The following is a 22099-nucleotide window of genomic DNA, read 5'->3' on the forward strand; positions in this document are numbered from 1 at the left end:
TAAGCTCTTCATCAATTGCCCAATAGGCTGAATGGTTTTCTCTTCATGAGTCTTGTCTGAAGGTCAGTCCTTCAATCCTTCCTCTTCGATTTCAAGAACAAACTCAACCTAGATTCTAAATGAGCGAATCACTTTGTTAATCATAATTTTTCCTTAAAGGATTTAATCATTTTTAACAGAGTTTTGAATTTTGTGAATTTTAAGTATTTTTTGGGAATTTTCTGACACTATCCTCTGAAAAGAATCAAATATTTCACCATGTGTACATGTGACCATTATTAATTGGTTTTTTTAAGAAAGACCCGTTGATGTTTGGCATGCCTTGACACACTGCCTTCTTTTTTATATATTATTATACATTAATAATATCCCATTATTCTTTCTTTTTTGTGATGAGGCAAACTTGTTGATGTGACATGAGCCATTGATCGAGGATAACACGGCCGAATCAGAGTCAATGAACAAATTTAATTGCGACTTAAAGAGAAAATCCTAAAAATTATGTGGCGGTAGTGATGAGGACAAGGAGAGAGAAATAAATTAATCAAAATAATTACTATGAATTCTCCAACATTAGACTAATTGTGCTGAATATTGAGGATAGCTTCATTTTTATCATCTCTATCCATCTGTTTTGTAGTATATATAACTTGACACCAAATCTGTGTAAAAATCATCTTTGAACTCACTTCCTCTTAGAGAGGCAGATTGAAAGAGAGTAAGGTTTTTAAAGGTCCATCAAGGGTTCTTGAATGTTCGGAGAAGGTCAATAGAGAAGAGGAGATTCCACTCTGCACCAGGAAATTGCCCTGATCACAATGAAATGTAGGGATCTAATGTTAGTCCCTTGCATTACATTGATTTATCTCCATCAAATACATAGTTAGATACATATTCATATCATATTTTCCATTTCAAAATACTACGATCCCTCAACATCACACACCTCACATTATCTCTACCATATCCCCTCTTTTATTCTCATCAGTAATACTAACCCTTAAATAATTCATGATAACCTTCATGTATCCATATCTCACCTCTTCACACACCTCCCTTTATCTACTCTCTCTTCACTTTGATTTACGTCTTCCCTCGTATTTTTCTTTGTCTCATGCATATTAACTAGATGAGAATATGGATACCCATATTTTTCTTCACTCATATTTTTTTATCTCATCACCATCCATCATATATGTCATCGCGATCTCACCCCATGTTCTCTCCTCCACTTGATTTATAAACCCAAAATCATTATCTTTATCCATCTCCCTTACTACTCATCTTCTCCATCCACCCATCTTCTCCTTGTGTCTTCATCTATCCTAATCCCTCAATTCCATTCTTCCTATTCACATCATCCCACCTCCTTTTCTTACATAGCATCCTACGCTAGTTAAATATTTAGTACCTCCCTCTCATCTTGCCATTTCTGTTGCACCACCACTTCTTATTCCATCTGTATCCCTCCTTATCATACCCAAATAACAATCTAAAGATAATAAAATTTATAAGAACATTTTCATGTGGAGATGACCCATACTCATCTACTATCTAGTATTCTACGTGGGTATTGATTGAAACTTTTTTACTGATTTCACTCATCTTCCAAGATGATTTATATTTCACCCCAAATTTGAGTTTATCAGCTAACCAAAAAAATACAACCCAAAGCTCTTTCTCAATAGTTAGTAATCAAAATTTGAAGTTGAATCATTCTTCACCAGTCAACTTTCTCTATCCTAAATTTGCTGTTGTATTTCTCATGCCAAAAATATAATATAGACTGAAAAACGTCAAAAAATATCTTTTAAACAATTTAAAATTTTCAAATTATATTTTTAACTTGAAAATATTTTATTTATGAATTTAATGTTAGAAAAAATCATCAAAATACCCGGAATTGGGAAAAATAATAATGTATTCCTAAAAATATAATATACCTATAAAAGTAATTTGATAATTTTTTGAAGTATAAAAATCTATTTTGGGGCTTACAAAGGTATTTTTATGAATTTAATGTCAGGAAATTCTGCGCTTGAGGTCTCCACTACAACACGCAGAAATATCACTATTGTATATTTTTCCTTTGTGTCATGGGCATGGGTGAGTGGGGTCCATGGGTAATTGGGATAATTAAGCTCGCTCCACACCTATAAACTCTAATACTCACTCAACCTTACATATATAAAACCCCCTTAGTGGCATCTAGGGCATGGCTGGATCGGTCTACGAGCACAACTATTGGGTTTGTCGTACTCAACACCGCGTTTTTGCGAATTAAAAAAAGATCAGAAATTCCATAAAAGTATCAGAAAAATGGTTAAAATCAGAATGTTGTTCTGAAAGTATAAGAAACACATAAAGTTGTTTTATATTGAAAAAGTCTCTTTTATGAGTGATAAAATATTTTATTTATGAAATAAATGTTAGAAAATATGTTTAAATACCCTAAATTGGGAAAAATCAAAACCTCGTTGTGAACATGTAATGCGTCTAGTGTTTATCAGCAATCCTCCTCATCCATTCTGGATATTTTCATACATAAAAAATCATGGGAGGATCTCACCCATGTTTGGCTTCGAAAGGCGTCATCCCAATTGAAGTGTTAATAACATGCATTTGAGGCATTTTTAATGAAGATAAAAAACATATATGTGAAAAATTACTATAAAAAATTACTAATAAAATTAACATATTTTTTAGGGTATGGATACGATTTTATAATTTTAATCCCTTTTATTTATATATATAAGAATGTAGGAGTCAATATGTAAGAATATTTATGGAAAGCAGTAGAGAATATGGAGTTTACATTTTATCTTCATTCAAGCTAACCCATACTTGATACCGGTGAACTCTTCTATACATCTTATCTCACTATACACTTGCAGTTTAATAGTATGACATTCATGGATATGGACCTATTAATTTATAATTATATTAAAAAGTACTTTAGTTCTCTACCAACACAGGCCCGTAGCATCTAGGCACCACATCTCATTATTCCCTTCATATCTACGGCTTCTACTATGAGATAATGCCTGATAGCTTAACATGAATAAGTCTTGTCAAAGCTTATTTTTTTCAGTATAAATTAATTTTATATTACTTGATAAACACTTCGAAATTTTTCAATTTTTTGTATAATTGTTTAAGGTCATTCCACAGTCATTTTATTAGTGCTTTCATTTATTCTTATGTAGTTTTTTGTAGGTAAAGGTGAATGGATCATTTTGAATCTATTTATCTAGTGAATTTGGAATCTATGCTTAATTTCAGAGTTTGATAAATATTATGTATCCATCAAGCCATTTCATTTTTATTCCATGTTTAAATTAATTGAAATGAGTGTTTACTTGTTAGTATTTCTTGTGTGATGTTTAGAACAAAATCCTTGAATATGCAATGAGTTGATGAATTATGGTGAGACTATATAATACAATAATCTATAATCCTTAAGCATATCATCTAAAAATTCATATGCAAAAAAAATTCAAGGCATGCATTTAAATATCCAAAAAGAACAGCACTATCTGACCTTATTTTTATGAAAAGTATGGCTCATCATGTAGCCATTAGTTTATATACTCAAAGGACAGACAATAGGTTATATTTAGAGAAAGAGTTCATAAAATTTTTTTTTAGGAATCCCTGAATACTATTGTACCTAAATGTCAATCATCTTGATTCATGTCATATGATCATATCAATGGTATGCTTATGAGACACGCCAAAGACATCTTGCGCATGTGAGGCTATGTTTAAACTATGAATTATGAGTCCTTAATTATGAGATTCATATTACTCTTATCTCAGATATACCAAGAAGTATATGAAGGTGATTGAGTGGTTAATCTGGGATTGTCCACCCTAAATAGAAGATGATACATTATATCTTTTGTCCCAGGTAGTGTGGATATTAGAGATGAGGCTCTCCAATTATCTCCATTACACACTGGTAATAAGTACAATGAAGCATTACAGTTTGATGGTTCACCATACCTTAAGCATCAGAGTGTCTTGTGTGGATGAATTATTATATGTATATAAAAATCTATGATGGTAAAAATTCCATGAGAGAGTTCCATTATATCTTTGTATATTCCAAAGCACAAGGCGTAGCTTAGTACCCCATAGACTAGAAACTGAACCTATCAATTTGGTTAAATTGATCCTTTATTAATTTATGTATAAGTTGATATAGTTAATTAATATGCTTAGCCAATTAAATATTATTGGGGCCCTAAATTTTTTTAGGTATGTTATTGGGTCACATGCATGAAATCAATGCGGGATGGTGGATATTATAAAGTTTTAATGACTTCATCAAAATATGCACAAGAAGTATAAATAAGGAGGAACCCATTTCAGGTGGCCACATCAGCTAGAATTGAGGGAATATCAATCATGTCTTCAAGGGGGATGAATAAGCTCAATAGGAGATCCATCATTATATCCATTAAGTGGATATGTCTTGAGGTTGGACACATGAAAAGCTTGAAGAAACTCTTCTAGGGAGCAAGTCAAGGGTGGAATTATTTCCACACAAGGTGATGAGATCATATAGGCTTTTATACAACCCAAGAAGGAATGGGGGATCGGGGGAGCTGGTCATATGGGAAATAAGTTAAAGTGGAGTGAGAGGAGGTGGATGTATGGGCAAGGTGAATGTGGAAGTGTGTGAAGGATGTGAAGTTGGGAATAGAGGAGATGGAGGTTGGAGCTGTGGAAGGAGGCTGGGAGGGGTATGAGGGAGTTGGAGCTTGCTGATAATCACAAATAACATGCTAGCTTTCATGTTAATTTCATGATTTTTATGTGTTTATTATCATTGAAATTATAATTAATCCATATTATTAAGGCTTAAAATATTTTACTACACTTTTATAATTCAGTTAACATCTTTATTTATTTTATGGTTTTTTAACATAATAATTTCATGAATAAAACATCAATTGAGATTTATTTAAAATTTTATACAGGGTATCATTGATAAGCCTGAAAATGTACGTAAAATATGCCGTTGTTTGGGCTTTTAGACATATGCAATAAAATTTATAATTTCCCTTAATCACTAAATATGAATATAGAGCAAGTAAGGGGTCGAACCACAGGGAGGCAAAAAATGAGAATTTTTATCCAATTTTAATAAATTAATTCAAGAATGAATTAATTTTGCAATTAATAAATCTTAATTATCCTCAATAATATTCTTTAATTAATCAAAATTAAGTAAAACTTAATTTTGATCTTTTAATATTTAGGTCAGAAAATTCAAGATAGGAATTTTATAATTTTAAGCTCAGATTAATTCAGATTATTAATTTCCCAATTATTATAAATTATAAAACAATTTTATGAATTAAAATTGGGAATTAAATAATCAAGAAAGAGATCTTTAAATTGGAGTTCAAGATAGATGAATTTTCGATTCAAATTTTATTTTTAGGTTTTTTTATATATTAAATTAAATTCCTAAACAATAAAAATCGAAATCTAGAGAGAGAAACTAAACAAATTAACCTAGAGAGAGAAAGTGAAGAGATTGGGAAAAAAATTGAAATCCGACCCTAAATCAAAAATATAATGAAGCATAAATGTTTTAAATTGATTTAGAATTAAGGATAAAAAACCAGACCTTGAATCGGAATCAAAACGAAGTGCTAATCTCATTCAAAACAAACTTTTAGGGCATGTACATTTCGTCCATGCCTTGGCATTTTAGAATCGTTCAAGAAGATGATCAAAATACAAATCAGAGACTTAAAAATTTGAGTTCAGAAGCAAGATCTGTCGATTTCAAGAATCCCTCCTGTGTCCTTCCTGGCCAATTGCTTGGGGGAGATCATCCAAAAGTGATTTTCGCCCATTTCCAAACCTCCATTTAAAGATCCAACCTTCTGTATTGTAGAGGGGGAAAAGAAGAACCTACCCTAAAAATTTCAGCCCAATCCGATATCTAGATCTCAAGATATCAAGGTTTTAGTGATGATAAATCAAGGCCGTTGGATCGTTTTATCTCTGCTCCAAGAAGCTTGGAAAAAACGCTTTTTGATTGGCCCGCATAATCATTTCTCGTTTTCCCCTTCCTCGGATCACGTCCCGAGACGTCGTTGTGCGCGTCAAAAGCGCGCAATCATTGGCGTGTGATTCCAAAATTCGAAGGGCTCAAAACGCTCCACGTCAGCCTGAAAAAATAAAAACAAAAGAAAAGGACAAAAGGTCTTTTTTAAAAAAAAAATAATTTTTAATTCTCTTAGCCGCAATCTTTGACCATTCTTCTCTCTCTCTTCTCTCTTTTATATATTTTAAATCATAAGCCGCTATTCGTCTCTCTCTTCTCTCTTTCGAATATTTTAAATCATAGCCACTTATGTTGACTATTCTTCTCTCTCCTCTCTTTTATATATTTTAAATCATAAGCCGCTATTCTTCTCTCTCTCTTCTCTCTTTTATGTATTTTAAATCATAGCCGCGTATGTTGACTATTCTTCTCTCTCTCTTCTCTCTATTTATTATATTATAATAACCACTCATTCTCTCTCTCTCTCTCTCTCTATTCTTATTTAAATAAATATATCCATTTATTCGCCCGAATTTCGGGCGAATGACGTGGATACTCCTTAGTAAATATTTAAATATATTATAAATGCCAAATAAATAATATATGTGTTATTTAAATATGTAAAAATCATTTCTTGGCTATATAATGGTCAAACAATTATATAAAAATATGGAAAAATTCCAGAAAAATCATGAAAACACTTACCAACCTTTAGCCAAGTATTTAAAACCCTGTAAAAAATATTTATTCACTAAAATGATGTTAAATTCCATGTAAACAAATGATAAAAAATCTGAAATAATAGTAAAATGAGAGTTTAAGTGATTTATCTTTATTTTAACATGATAACATGCAAATAAAATCATTAAAACATATAAATACAATGTAAAATTCATTAATTAATCGTATTAATTTGCAGATTATCAATCATATTTTTAGAATATTATTCAGATTTTATGGAATTTTTTATATTTATGGAATTTTCTAACATTAAATTCATAAATAAAATAACTTTGTAAGTCAAAAATACAAATTTGAATTTATTTATATATCTTTAAAAAAATTTGAATTTTGCATCTTCTAGAATTATGTGCCACCCTGGAAATCTGCCATACAAATTGTAAGAGAGAGAAAGTTAGAGCAGAGAGAAAGTTGAATGGCTCAGATTTCTCCAAATTCAAGCGATGATATCTAGAAATCTAGAACGCATTTTAGGCTCAAATTTTTCGGGAAGTTGCATATTGACCTCCTCTATCTCTATATATCTAATATTCTGGATCTACAAATAGATCTCCCCATTCTCGTAAAAAAATACACCTTTGGATTTTGTTCCTAATTTTGATGAACATAGTGATTTAGTCACTCAAAATTTCATCTAGGTATGTTCTTGTACTCTAAGAGGTGAGGAGTGAAGTAGTAGCTGATGAAAAAATATGTGGATGACAAGCCAATCACACATTATGTGTCTTGTTCCATATTCATTATAACAACATATTCATTATACTCACGTGCGATGATTATAATAAAGTCCATGAATACATGATCTGACTTAGTAAATTCTGATGTGATCATAATACGGAGATCACTAGTCTTTAAGCACGTAGTTCTAAATATTCCTATTCGAAGGATACATGAGAAGGACATCAAAATATCCAGATAGAATGACATTATCTAGCATCACTCATATGATGCGTATGGTTGTTCTCGTATCCATTAGTGTGAATATACTAAGGATAGATAGTGAGTGCTCTTTAGAAGAAAGAGTTCACTGAATTGATCCATACAAATCCCTGAATGGTATTATACAAAACTGTCAATTAGTTTGATTCACGTCACTTCTGTGTAAGTGGTCCTTATACCTGAGATACCAAAGACGTCTTGTGGACGGATGATTGTACTTTGACTATGACCTACGCGTCCCTAATCATGGGATTGCAAATAGTCTTAGTATCGGTGCATCAAGAAGTCCCTAGAGATGATTGAGTGGTCAAGATGGGATCGTCCACCCTCGGTATAAGAGGTGACAACTCAAGGAAGATGATGCAATGAAGTCCTTGGTCAAGGCAATGAAATATCGTAGAAGAGTTCTTCAGTGATTTCTGAATGCATCAATGCTAACTCGAATGACTGATTAGTGTTTGACACTCGAACATACCCTAAGTCATCCTAGGAGAATCAAGTGGACGAGGGATTATACGTACACGGTAACTGATGACAAACATGTTCCATGAGTGAGTCAGTACACACTCCTTTGTATCTTCTAAAGCACGAGGTGTAGCTTGACATCCCATGTGGTGGAGACTCAACCTGTTGATTGGGTTAAATCGATCCGACCTTAATTAATATATATGATGATATAGTTAATTAATTTTGAAGGCCAATAAAGGTTATTTGGCATCTGGAGTCGTTAACTAGACTGATACATGGCCCTAGAGGGTCACGCTCAAAAGGTCTTTTGGACGTCGGAAGATATACTTAAATTTTGGGGGTCTTTTATGAAAAATACCCACTTAGTATAAATAGGGGAAGGCCCTGAACGAAATTTACTCAGGCTATAATTGTTCATGGGCCATCCCCTTCTTCTCCCTTCTCCCCATGACTCTTCTCCATGCTCGATGCGATCGGGACAGTGTAACAACGACGATGGAGGTAGAACTCGTCAAGAGAAAGAGGAGATCCAATGTGTTGAGGACCTCGTGGATACGTCTAGAGGCTACACACTTGAACAACTCGACTCTTCTTGCTCCGAGATCCAAGAAATCACAAATGCGATCCGTGCAAAGGTACTTCTTTTTAATGATGTTATCGATGCCATTCGATTCCGTTTAAGTCTTCAGCTATGGATGTTTTGATTTCTTCATCCATGTCAAGGCATGTAGATCCCAACAGTAGCACCCATATCAAGATACATGAATAAAAAGCATGCAAACGAGGTTACATGAATAAAAAGCACCCATTGGTCACATGCAAACGAGGTTAGTGTAATCTTCGGCTTTGTCCATCTCACATCTTCATCCTTTTTCCTAGGCTATTGTCGTCAATAGCCTAGGAATCTCAACCTCCACCACTCTTTGGCACTTATCCACTTCCACTCTTCGGCACTGGCAATGATAAAATACTCATCAATCACCCCTGCTTTGTCATTCATCAACATGTATCGGCCATCATCTCCGTTGTAATCAGCAACCATCTCTTTCTTCTGCTCCACTCCACTCATATCCACCATCGTCACCCCATGCTGCTGAAAGTTTCAATGATGGTATTTTAATTTAGACTTAAGTGATTTTCTAATATAAAATTATATTATAGCTCTTAAATTTATTTTATAAATTCTGAATAAATTAGGTTAATTATCACAATTATCTTATAATAATTTTATAATTTTAGCCGTAAATTAGTAAAATAAATATTAAAGTCCCAAAAAAGAGAAATTAAAACTAAAATTCACTTATTCAATAATTTTTCTCTATGGTTTCAACCCTTGGTCTATGCTCATATGGAAAATTATGTGTATCGTTACACAAACTAAAATCCTTTATCAACATTTTTAACCCTAATTGGATGGGGACGGGGGAATGGAGTTTAACCTGTAAGGTTGAGATGGGGCTTTAGATATTAAAGGGAAGGTGGAGATGGGAATGGAAGGAGGTAAGTGATGAAAAAATATGTGGCTGACAAGCCAATCACACATTCTATATCTTGTTCCATGTTCATTAATATGATGTACTCATTATAGTACATGTGTGATGCTTATAATGAAGTCCATAAATACACGATTGGACTTGGCAAATTATGATGAGATTGTAATACTAAGATGACTAGTTTTATAGAAAGTGTTCTATATATTCTTATTCAAATTATTCTCAATAATGACATCCAAGTATTTATATGGACACTATCTAGCCTCATTCATGTGATGAGTATGACCAGCCCCATAGCCATTAGCATGGACAGAATAAGGGTAGATAATGGGTACTCTTTAACGGAAAGAGTTCACTAAATCAATATGTGTGAATCACTAAATGGTATTATACCAAACTATCAATTGGTTTGATTCATGTCACAATTGTGTAAGTGGCCCTTTGACCCGAGACACCTAAGGCCTCTTATGAATATACTATTGTAATTTGACTATGACATATGAGTTCCTAATCATGGAATTCTAAAAAAATTGTCTTGGTGCATCAAGAAGTTAACGAAGGTAATTGAATGGTCCTGATGGGATCATCCACCCTTGGTATAAGGGGACACAGTTCAAGGAAGATGATGTGATGAAGTCCTTGGCCAAGGTAGTGAAATATTAGTGATGACTTCTTCGTTATTTTCTGAACACATCAATACTAACTCGGATGAACAATTAGGGTTTGATAGTTGAACATACCCTAAGTCATCCTAGAAGTGTCAAGTGGGTGACGGACCATACATACATGGTAACAAATGACATACATATAAATAATTAATTTATATGGCCAATAAAGGTTATTTGGCCCTTGGAGTCTTTAACTATACTTATAAATGGGCCTAGAGGGCCACACATAAATGGTTCTTTGGATGTCAAAAGTTTGGGGGTTTTTATGAAATTACCCACTTAGTATAAATAGGGGAAGGTTCTGAAAAAAATTCACCATGCCAGAGTTATTCAGGGCTCTTTCCCTTCTTCTCCCTTATTCCCTTTGCTCCTCTCCATTCCTATTATAATCAAGATAATGTAAAGACAACGGTTGAGGGTGAACGGAGGGTGTCAAGATGAAGGAGGAGATTCAACATGCCAAAGATCACGTAGATATGTCTAGAGGCTGCACATATGAGCAGCTCGGCATGACTCACTTGAGGATCCAAGAAATCACGGGATGTGATCTGTACCCATGTGATTGGATTCATAGTTTTGGTGATGCTGTTTCGATCTGTTATCAGTCTTCTATAGGGGGATGTTGGAAGGGGAAAATAGATTGTATTGGGAAATGGAAATGGGTGAGCGATAATATATGATCCATACATAAAAATAGAAGTAATATATCATATTTATAAAAAACATTAGAAGTCATTCATAAAATCTGGATATTAAATTTAAGAAATGATAAACACATTTTAAGGGCTCATTTGAATGGGTTTTAAGAGGTCAAGTATATTTTAATTTTTTTGTATTTAATAAATATAATAAAGTTAATTTAGTGTGTGTGCTACTCATATGTGGGTAGGCTAGACTACCCACTTCTGCTGCCCATCTTCATATGGGTTTGGCTGCCTCGCGAGTCACCATCTAATAAGAGAGCTCACTGATGAAGGCAAATTGTGTATTGATTTTTTAATGTCGGTGCAATTTTTAATTTGCCTAAAATAAAATAAAATTGATAAAAATGTAGACTCACTCAAACATATAGTTAGAGTAAGGTCGTCTCCACAGGGACTGGCCTTTAGGAGTGTATTTAATAATTGAGTTATAGTAAATAAGTGATAGTAATAATAAGGATAGAACGTATAGTAGTATATGATAAGTAATTAGTATGTGATAAAATATTAAGTAGATGAGAGGTTAGACATGGAAAGAATATCAGATATGAATTATATTTTATAGATACTAGAAATAATAAAGAAGTAAGATATTAGATATTATAGTTAAGGATGATATCAATATAGGTAGTGAAGGAGTAGATGAGACCAATAAGATAGATATATTAGTGTGAAACTATTGACAAAAGATAAGAGGATATTTATTTAATTAATAACAATTTATATCTTAAATACGAGGTAAGAATAATAATAACGATTATTAAGAGTAAAGTAGTTAGGGAAGAGTAATTTTATTATTAATAAATTTTCAGGAGTAAATTAATAAAAATAGTTATAATAATAAGTAAGAGGACGAACACAAGAGAGAAGAAATAAGGAGCAGATAAGGGCACTAGTAAGAGTACTTCAGAGTTCAGAGTATATAAATTAATATAGGATCACCTATAGTTGCAGAATATTTCTTATATAGTTATATTATTTGTTATATAGTTAATATATACATTATATGTTTCTTATACTTTTATAGTAGAAAATTGAGAATTAAGGGGTAGTTCTGTTGTACACATGAGAGGTGTTCGACAAAATGCCCGAGAGAGATCAAATTAGGATATATGTATATATTTTTATATAAATTTTATGAGATATAAGGGTGATTCTGTCAACACTCGAGAGGTGTTTGACAGAATGCCCAGGAGAGGTCGGGATAAGATTAGATATATATTTTTTATAATAAAGTGAAAATCGTGAAAATCCTAAGATGCAGATCATCTGTTTGATATATTGTTTTAGAGAAGCTGCAATACCAAATCTCTAAGAAAACTCGACAAATATCTAGATTCAGTGAAAAATCATGCATCTAGAGTATAGTAACACATAGAACTCAGCCGAAGAAAGTCATAAATGCACCTGAATTGTCCTGATTTGATGAACAAGGGTGGGGCGCTGATGGCCGCCACCTAGCTTTGGTGTGCGATCTCCCTTGCTCTTCTCCTCTGTCCTGGCGCAAATCCAGGACGCTTCAGAACTCCTTAGGCAACATCCGGAGCTCCAAGAACGGTCGGAGGGGTGTCATGCCCCTCCTGCTCTCCCACTGTCAAATGGGATCTCCGCCGCCACTATGAATGATGAATGAAAGATAGGAAAATTATGCCTCAAAATACCTCGTTAAAGGTGGAGAGAAGTTCTCTGAACCCCTCATAGGTCCTGGCTTGATCCAGCAGCCCTCTAGGGGCCATTGGATCGGCCCGTGGTCCCCTCGTCGGCGGCCTTCGCCGACCAGCCAACAAGGATGACGAGGGGGGGGGGGTGAAGAACGGTATTTCATGTTATCCCATTTTTTGACCATTTTCTGGTCAGTTTTGCATGTTTTTTAATTGGAACCCCACTATAATACAAAAAAATTGTTTTATTTGTTAATCTATTTTATCTGTTTTAGGTTTAAATTTTTGGGACTTATCACTGAGATATGCCAGAGCTATAGATACTATCCTTAAGGCTATTTCTCTATTCTTATCCCTAACCTTGACAGCATATTCTACCTGCCATAACTCGGACTTCAAAATAAAAAATTCATTTCTTTAAGCTATTTTTCTTCTACAAGGGAAAGGCGAGATGGGTGAGATTAAAGGGAAATTAAGAGTGCTTAAATTGGGGTGAGAATTAGGAAGCTGGGAGGAGGGGACCGATTGGGCAGGGCGATAATTTCTATGAATTAGTTAATATAATATATTATAGGTTTTTTAAATTTTAATTTATAAAATTATTGAATTTATTTATAGTTTTAGTTCATTTTTGTGATTTTATTTATTTTTAATTTTTTTGAAGTAGTTTTGTATTGTTACTCATCTTAAATGATCTCTTTTTTTAGTATATCGTTTACTCTGTTTAAAATTTGTTGATGGTGTGGATGTGGGAGATCAGGCTCTGAAGTTATACTTTGTATTTGATAATGATAATATCAATATCAATTAAAGAATACTTTTATTTCCTCTATTATTTTTTCTTTGATTAAAGTAGTGCAGAGCCTTTTTAATTCTTATATATATAGAGTTAAGGAATCCATGGAACTTGTTAAACCCCAGTCAAGTAGAAGTATGGAGTTTGAAAATGACAGTTTTGGCTACCCCTAGAAGTATCTTAAGGTCATCTGATTGATGTCAAGAAATATAATGAAAAGAAGGTGTGGGATCTCTTACAAGGTTACCTGCAACATCAAATTTCTCAGTTTTTTTTATGAATTATGGGCAAAATAAGTATACAGTGTGGATTTCCACAAGCACAAACACATAGCTGAGGTAGGGATAGCACAATATGTTGGAAGTACACCATACGGTCTGAAATGAATTTAAGGATGTAGGGACCAGTCAATGTCAATCATTTAACATGTTTGGGGTCAGTCAAAATCAAATTGCACAAGTTTGACACCTGACATGACAAAGGAAGATGTGGTACATTAGATATGCTCAAATGATTGTTCTATAGTTAGTTCATATGATAGCCCTAGTATTTGGGAAAGTATGGCTCCATGTTCAAAATAAGAGGAATCTGGGTTCACCATAGTGAAAACTGCCATGAAGAAACAATATGCATAAATGACAGACTAATTGTAACACACATATACCAAGATCTGGTAAGTTTTTACTTATTGAAAATGGTTATGCCATACTTGGTATCACAGTCCAATGGGTGGATGCCAATGGAGATTTTGCAAGAAAGTTCTTGTAGTCATTTGCTCAAAGATCATAATGTCCTGATAAAAAATAACATATTTTGTATATTGCTTCAAATAATAAATTGAGTCATATTCATGTGAGATGTTAATGATGACCAACAATGATTTGCGAAAAAAACTACTAAATTATAACGAGATTTCTCATTTATAAACATAGATTTCTCATTTATAAACATGTGTCCTACACATTCCTAAAAACAAGATATTCAGGAAGGACATCAAAAAATCTAAATAAAGTCACAATAGCTACTCTAACTCAGATGATGAGGATGGTTGGTCCTGTAATAATCTCTACAAAGACACCAAGGATAGTGGATGTTATTCATGAAAGGAAAACTGTTTTCTAATGTCTTCTGTCCAGACAATTTTTGTCAATTTTGTTCTTTTTATATTTTCTTGTGTCTCAACAATTGATGCTCTTAACTTAATCTTTCCTTGCATACGAAATTGACTGCCCATCCATATAAATATTTTAAGTTCTTTCTATTAACTGTTCTAGAAAAGGATTGTACACTGACAAGGATAATAAGCCAAAACTCAATTTTGATCAGTCTTTCCTTGAATACAAAACCAACCCACCTTTAATAACCACTATATATCTATATATCACTCTACAAAATGGAACTTTTTTGGAAAAGGCATGCAGCAAAAACTTCACTTCAGTGATTGTTTTCTTGGACAGAATTTCCCACCTGTGCTGAAAGGTCTATCATGTATTTATATATGTTACTCTGTAAAAAGGATCCACTTTTTTTATTCAAATGAGGACTAAAGGTAATAAATTTTCAGTCAGATTACTCTACATTAGAACATTTAATTGTGTTCTGTGTTATTGTGACGAAGATCAAAATTTAACCACTCAGTCAATCTGAAAAATCAAAAGACCATCAGGTGGACCTGTCCAACATTGATCAAGAATCAATGAGATTTGTGTCACCTAGATTGAGAATTAGGCGTGATCGATTTGAGTGAATAGCAATAAAGAAACCTCCATTAATTGAACTTTTTATGCCAACCCTTCTCTCGCACACATGATCCAACTGCAGGAATTTTCCCTCGTTCTCTGCATTCAGGAGACGAGTTTCATTGGCCAAGTTCATAACCATACCAAACCCATTAGGGAATGACAACTATAATATGAAGATAATGGTTCTGAAATGGAGTTGGAGGGACAGTGCCAGTCCAGTTTAACACTCCAAAGTTCATCAAGTAGGTTGAAGCAAATGCATAATACTCAGTGGCCATGTGGAAGACTTACATCAGTGGAATTCAGTATTTCAATTTTGTATTTATTTATCTAGATTTAATCAACTTTATGGTATAAATAATATTATGTTATGGGCTCATGGGCTTAATGGAAAAGAAAAGAAAGACAGAAAAAGGAAAGGGTTTACTAGGTTGATAGATCTACTAGGAGGTAGATGCACTCCGCCATCGTGACCCGGCTGATTCAATTGATCAGAGGTGATTTTGTCTTCCAGAAAGCTCTTCAACCAATCACTTTTCCAGACTCATTCATGAACCACCCAACTGGGGCAATCTCCAAACACTAGTAGACCTCCATCTCCCTATAATGTCTCTACCTCAATTCTTGCACTTAAGTTCAGTGGATAATTTTCGATATGATCAATGTGATCGTTCTTATACTCAGTATACAATTTGGCAATTCACAATCACTCAAAGATCTCAATCATATGATGATCCTGTGATCTTGTCTGGTCAAAATTTTGGTTGATCAATGAGTGACCACTTGAGACAGACTGATTCCAACGACCGATCAAGCTCATATGACAAAAAATCCTTATGCTAGTCTAGTGTTTAATAAAAGATAGACCCATCAGCTGCTATCCAGCTTTCCATTTATTTCAATCTCTTGCTCCACAAAAGACAGCTACTTTCTTCAGCCACAGGCCATAGTAAAAACCCAATTAGGGTCACTCTTTTCTAATGTAAGAACTTGACACTCCATCTTTCAAAATTTCTCCCTCCAATTTATTTGATTCTCCTTCTCACCCTATAACAAAGGGTCAGAACTCCTAGTTCCTCTTTCTATTTCTTCCCATCCCCAACTCTAAAAGAGGGGATCACTTGCACCTATCTATCTTTTTTTCATCTTTCCCTCTAGAAAAGAGTATCAAAGATGCCATTTATCTCTATCTAGGGAAGGACAAGATCTGACCGAAAATAGGTCAGCCCGGACCGAACCGGACCAAAGACCATTCCTCTCTCTCTCTCCTGATCCCTCTCCCTCTCCCCCTCTCTCCCTCTGTTCTGTCTCCCATTCTCTCTCTCCCTCTCTCTTTCGTCCTCTCTTCCTCTCCCCCGCTTGTTCTCTCTCTCTCTCTGTCGTCCTCTTTCCCTCTCTTCTGCGCGTTCTCTCCCTCTCTTTCTCTCTTCCTTTCTCCCACTCTCCCTACTCTCTTCCTCTCTCTCTCTCTCCCCCTCTGTTCCAGTCTCTCTCTCTCTCTCTCTCATTCGCTCTCCATTCCTCGCTCCCTCTTTCCTTTGCTCCCGTTCTCACTCTTTCCCACTCATTTTCTTTCCCTCTATCCCTCTCTCTATCTCGTTCTCTCCTCCTCTCTCTCACCTTCTCTCCCGATCTCCCTCTCCTTTCTCTATCTCGTTCTCTCCCTCTCTCTCACCCTCTCTCCCCTTTTCCCTCTCTCACTCTCTCACTCTCTCACCCACTCTCCCTATCCTCCTGTCTCCTTCTCTCTCTCACCCTCTCTCCCTATCCTCCTGTCTCCTTCTCTCTCTCACCCTCTCTCCCTCTCTTCCTCTCTCTCTCTCATCCTCTCTCCCGCTCCCTCTCCTCCTCTCTCTCAAACTCTCTCCTGCGCTCCCTCTCCTCTCTCCCTCTCTCTCAAACTCTCTCCTGCGCTCCCTCTCCTCTCTTCCTCTCTCTCAAACTCTCTCCTGCGCTCCCTCTCCTCTCTCTCAAACTCTCTCCTCGCTCCCTCTCCTCTCTCCCTCTCTCTCACGCCTTCTCGTTCTCTCTCCCTCTCTCTCAAGCCTTCTCGTTCTCTCTCCCCTTCTCTGTCCCCCCCCTCCTGCCCTCACTCTCCCCCTCTTGTCCTCTCTCTAGCTCGCCCTCTCTTTTGCTCTCCCTCATTCTCTCATACACTCTCCCCGTCTCACAACCTCTCTCTATTGAACTCCCTCTCTTTTGCTCTCCCTCATTCTCTCACACACTCTCCCCGTCTCACAACCTTTCTCTATTGAACTCCCTCCCTCTCGCCTGCTCCTTCTCCCTCTCTCCTCCTCGTTTCCCTCTTCGGCTCTCCCCCTCTGTCCATCTCTCACTCTCTTCCTCTTTCTCTCTTGTACCCTCCTTACCCACTCCCTCTCTCCCTCTGTCACTCTCCCTCTCGCACTCTCGCTCCCAGTCTCACTCTCTCACTCTCTCCCAATGGTATTCTCTCTGCCTTTGCACTATCTCAGTGTCACTCTCTCCCTCTCTTATTCTAACACTCCTTCACTATCCCGCTCTCACTCTCTCATTATTCAACACTGCTTCAGCACCAGAGGTGACATTAGATGCAGTGAGACGACCAAGTCAACTCAAGATTGACTAGTCAACATGACCGACCGAAGGCCAAACGGGATTGAGCTCGAACCAAAACCGGACCAAACTTCAGGTCTAGGTTTAGGCTTTAGGTAAAACCGGACCGAGACCGGACCGTGTCATTCCCTATCTATCTATCTATCTCTCTCTCTCTCTCTCTCTCTCTCTATATATATATATATATCCTCACACTCTCTCACTCTCTCTCTCTCTCTACAGAAGAGCCATTTATCATTCTATTTCTTTCTATATATCTATATATTCTATCTATCTATCTATCTCTCTCTCTACAAGAAAGGGTCACCAGCTGACATTTATCTTTCTATTTCTTTCAATCTCTTGCTCTAGAAAAGAGGGTTACTTTCCAAGGACAAGGGCCACAGAAAATACCTAAATTTTGGTCAGTCCTTCCTTGAATAGAAAGTCGACTCACCAGTTCTCCATTTCCTTTCTCTCTCTAGCTGTGAAAGGAAGGTCACTTTCTTCGAATCTTGACTTTGAGAGTTCGCTGAGGCTTGCCCTCGGGAGGGGGGATCTGACGTGGCAGCCGGAGAGGAACGTCAAATTCTCCCAGAGAAGACAGCGGAGATGGCAGGTGCAAGTTGTCAGGGTGAATGTTCACAGACAACAGCCTGGCCACCTGCTTAATCACAAATATTGGGCTTTATTCTCACAATTTTGACAAAGTATATGAAATATCTTGACAGAAACTTAGATGATGAAAGATTTGTTGTTACCTCCGGGACAAGCTCTTCTTTTGTCACTGGGGAACGCAACTCGTCATCAATCTTGATTAGCCTCCTCAATGACTAAAAATCATTTTTGGGTATAATTTCACCATTAGACAAAGTTTGAGCATCGTTTCTTTGCATTTTAAAAACACTTGCGAATTCCGTTAAAATTTTGATCTGTAACAGAAATAGACTTACAATGAGGCCACGATCAAGCCGCTTAGCCGCTGCTTCGTATTCCTTCATTTTATCCTCTTCCGTTTTTGGGACTTCCTTTAAGACAACCTCCTCTTCCCTCTGGTAGATCTGATCCGTTGAACGTTTCAAATTAGTTTTTGTCACGTAGAAAACAATAATACAGAAAATCAATCAATAAGATCATAAGCAACCCGAAACTTTGGGTGAACATTGAAGAAGAAATGATGGATAAAATAAATTTCAAGGTTCCAATGGGAAAACGTTTAGTTATTCTAATGACCATAAGACTGAGGTCCCATATGAGATTAAAGAAATATGTCCATACTACAGCTAATTCTAGGGGAGTTTTTACTTGTAAAACATCGAACAGATAAAAACAACGATAAGGGGAGACTAGGCAAATCACACCAGCGGCAGCAGGTCCAGAAGCACCACGCATCAAAGAGTTGTATTCCTCTCAATAAGAGGGAAACCTCATAGAGTTTTTTTAGAAATACAGAAAGAGGTGTTTTATGGGTCTCAAGAGAAACAAATCAAGCAAGAGATTATGTTGAGATCATCAAGACCTAGCAGATCCATATGGGCAGCACATCTGAGAATCAAATATCTTAGGTCTGACCTTCATTTTAATACCAGGAAAAGGAAGGAATCATTTCAATCGTAAATTATTTGTAAGACGAGGGAATCGTTCCCTCTCCACTGATTCTCCTGTTGATTCAGTTTGGTTAGTTAGTGATCATCTCCATAACACATGGTGCCCATCCAGCTCCATGCTATTTCAGACAATCCCTTTAACTAAGGTTTGGCATAAACTAAGAGAATGATGAGCGGACTACTACGATGATCTTAAAAAACTGGCATCGTCATCATCATCCCTAGGTTGATGAATCATTGCCATCATCCTTCATTCGAGCCCAAACATGGATAACAATGATGATGACTAGATTTGGGACGAAAATAGCAAAGTCATCATCGTCCACCAAACTTGGCTTTGCATCAGCGGCTCCGATGCTGATTTGATGATTATGATGAAAAATATGTTATAGTCATCACCTTCTCTATCCTACCGCACTGGCGAATTTGTCATCTTCATCATCACTTGTCCAAGCTACCAATGGATGATGATGACAAATGCAGAGATGATGAGGACAATGACATCATCATCATCATGGAGGTCAACCCTACCTGTAACAGGCGTCAAGGCTATCTGAGGAAGTCTGGGAGAAACTCTACCAGATCAGGGAAACTCTGAAACAGATCTACACAGGTATAGGTTTATATGCATCCTGGGTGCCGGATGCATAACCATAACAAGGAGAGGTGCATCCCTATCCGCATGTGGGCTGGTGAATAGGAGCGAATCACAACTTTAGAGAGAGGTAGAGAATTGTGAGGCAAATGTAAAGGAGAACCTAAAAATGGGATGATCGGTAAAGAGAGGGCAGACTTAATAAAATGCATAAGGACGTGAACTAGGAATGTTGGGGCCTCCATTTATTTGCATGTAGGATTGAATCAAAATCTCATAAATTATTATCCTAATGTACCATCTTAAGGTAAACACGAACAAGGGACATGACATCAGGCATCCCGTAGCTTGTCTAATCCATAAATGTCCATTTGTGCATCCTGCTTGACATCTCATAGGTCTGATGAGATGGGTTAAAGTCCAAGGATGCATACTTATAGATAAACATAAGGAGATTTACTTCTAAATTCAAAAGGTAAAATTGTCTCCCTCCTCCATTGTAGACCTAGCCAGTAGTCATCAACGCCACCGATGCCTTGCTCTTCGTCATTGACGTCCAGTCCCACCGGCACCCTGAGCTGCAGGCATTTACAACCTTCATCCCAAGCGTATGGACCTTCATTCCAACATTCCTGTGATCTCATTGATCATCAGGATGACATAAATGCCACTCAAAATAAACAAGAGGCAGGTCTTTCTTCAAAACTCTACTGAAATCTGGGGACCATGTGTAGAAACTTTCACGAAGAGCCTCGCCAAGACAATTCATGAGTCTTCCCAACAAGTTGAAGATGAAGGATCTTCTCATTAGGTGGAGGCAGGGCGTTGAGAATTCAGGGTTTTTCGGGTTAAAACTGCCACTAAAATTTTCTCACCAGAGTTTACTGAGTGTAATTAAACCCAAAGGGTTCCACATTGAAAGTGGTATTTTAACTGGAAGTTTCTGTGATCGGAAAATCAATTCCTTTTTGGTTCTTGACGTAAGACCCTCCAGCCCCAGACAAGCTAGGGTTTTATCCTTGCCAACTTGCCATGATTTTTTTTTGCATTCATTGTTCATCTAAGAAGTGGCCGAATACAAAGCCAACATATATCAATCTAGTGGATAATTGAATAAAAAAGGTATGTTCCGGTCAAACAAACTACTGTAAAAACATGCTTGACGAAATGGAGAAAACCTCCCAAAACCCAGTAGACAAGAGAGTATCTGCGAAGAAGAATTCTACAGAATATTGCACGCACAAGGTATGAGATCGACAGATTATTGGTAAAAACATCACGCACGCTCCACAGCCAGAATTCCTAATTAAAATACACGCATATAGAATCAACGCCAGCACTCTCCGGCGACCCCTTGATCACGCTCGTACAGCAAGGCTACAATAAAAAAAGAGAAAAAGACAAATGAAATCAGATGAACACTGCCCAACCTTTCGCTGCTCCCGAACGAGGAACGCATATTTCTCGATATTTGGCACTGCAAGCAACTTCGGCATGAGGTGGTTGCGGAAATGCCCCGGAGCAACTTTCACCGTTTCCCCGGCCTTCCCAAGCTTGTCTATGCTCTAAAGGGCATAAAAAATATCAAAAAAATACAGATCCAAGCGCAACAAATTACAAACATCAAACTAGATAATCACGAAGCAAACGCTCAAGCAAACATCGGATTCAACGAACTAACCGTGGTCAAGATGACTTCCAACTTCCTGAATCGAAGTCCCTGTCCAGCATAGAACAACGAATTTGCAATTGAATCGCCTCCATTACACGATTTCTGCAAGGAATGCCGAAGCGCTCTTCTCCACATCGCCATGAGATCCTCCTCTGTATGCCCTTGCCTGCTCTACGTTTTATAGTTCCCGAGCTACGCTATAACGAATAAGCCCCCGTTTTTATTCTGTATTGCTTTTACGCCGATTTTATTTATTTATTTATAGTAATGTCTGGTTTTTAGATTTCTTACCGGATACGGGTCTCGGATCGTACCGCGGTTCTTCGGTTCATTCTCTTTCTGAAGCTCATTCTTATCCGATCGTGGACTGAGTGT

General features: G+C 36.4%; 1 protein-coding gene across 1 annotated transcript; it reads right to left on the reverse strand.

The window, feature by feature from the left end:
• Positions 1-18162: 18162 nt before the first annotated feature.
• LOC144709763 (Ribosomal protein L9/RNase H1) lies at positions 18163-21901 on the reverse strand. Its single transcript, XM_078583398.1, has 5 exons — positions 21734-21901; positions 21483-21617; positions 18804-18911; positions 18612-18683; positions 18163-18514 (listed from the first exon to the last, which is right to left on the reverse strand). The coding sequence occupies exons 1-5, from the start codon at positions 21863-21865 to the stop codon at positions 18350-18352; spliced, it is 612 nt and encodes a 203-aa protein (XP_078439524.1). The 5' UTR covers positions 21866-21901; the 3' UTR covers positions 18163-18349.
• Between the last annotated feature and the right edge of the window lie 198 nt (positions 21902-22099).

This window comes from Wolffia australiana, chromosome 11 (assembly GCF_029677425.1).
Source record: "Wolffia australiana isolate 7733 chromosome 11, ASM2967742v1".
Classification (NCBI taxonomy): domain Eukaryota; kingdom Viridiplantae; phylum Streptophyta; class Magnoliopsida; order Alismatales; family Araceae; genus Wolffia; species Wolffia australiana.

What these genes read in the sequence shown, in the direction of transcription:
- LOC144709763 (XM_078583398.1), bottom strand. Translation starts at nt 21,865, where the DNA reads ATGGCGATGTGGAGAAGAGCGCTTCGGCATTCCTTGCAGAAATCGTGT. An exon ending in TGGAAGTCATCTTGACCACG is followed by an intron (nt 21,618 to 21,733) that starts GTTAGTTCGTTG and finishes TATGCCCTTTAG; the next exon opens with AGCATAGACAAGCTTGGGAA. An exon ending in AAGAAGAGCTTGTCCCGGAG is followed by an intron (nt 18,515 to 18,611) that starts GTAACAACAAAT and finishes GTGATTAAGCAG; the next exon opens with GTGGCCAGGCTGTTGTCTGT.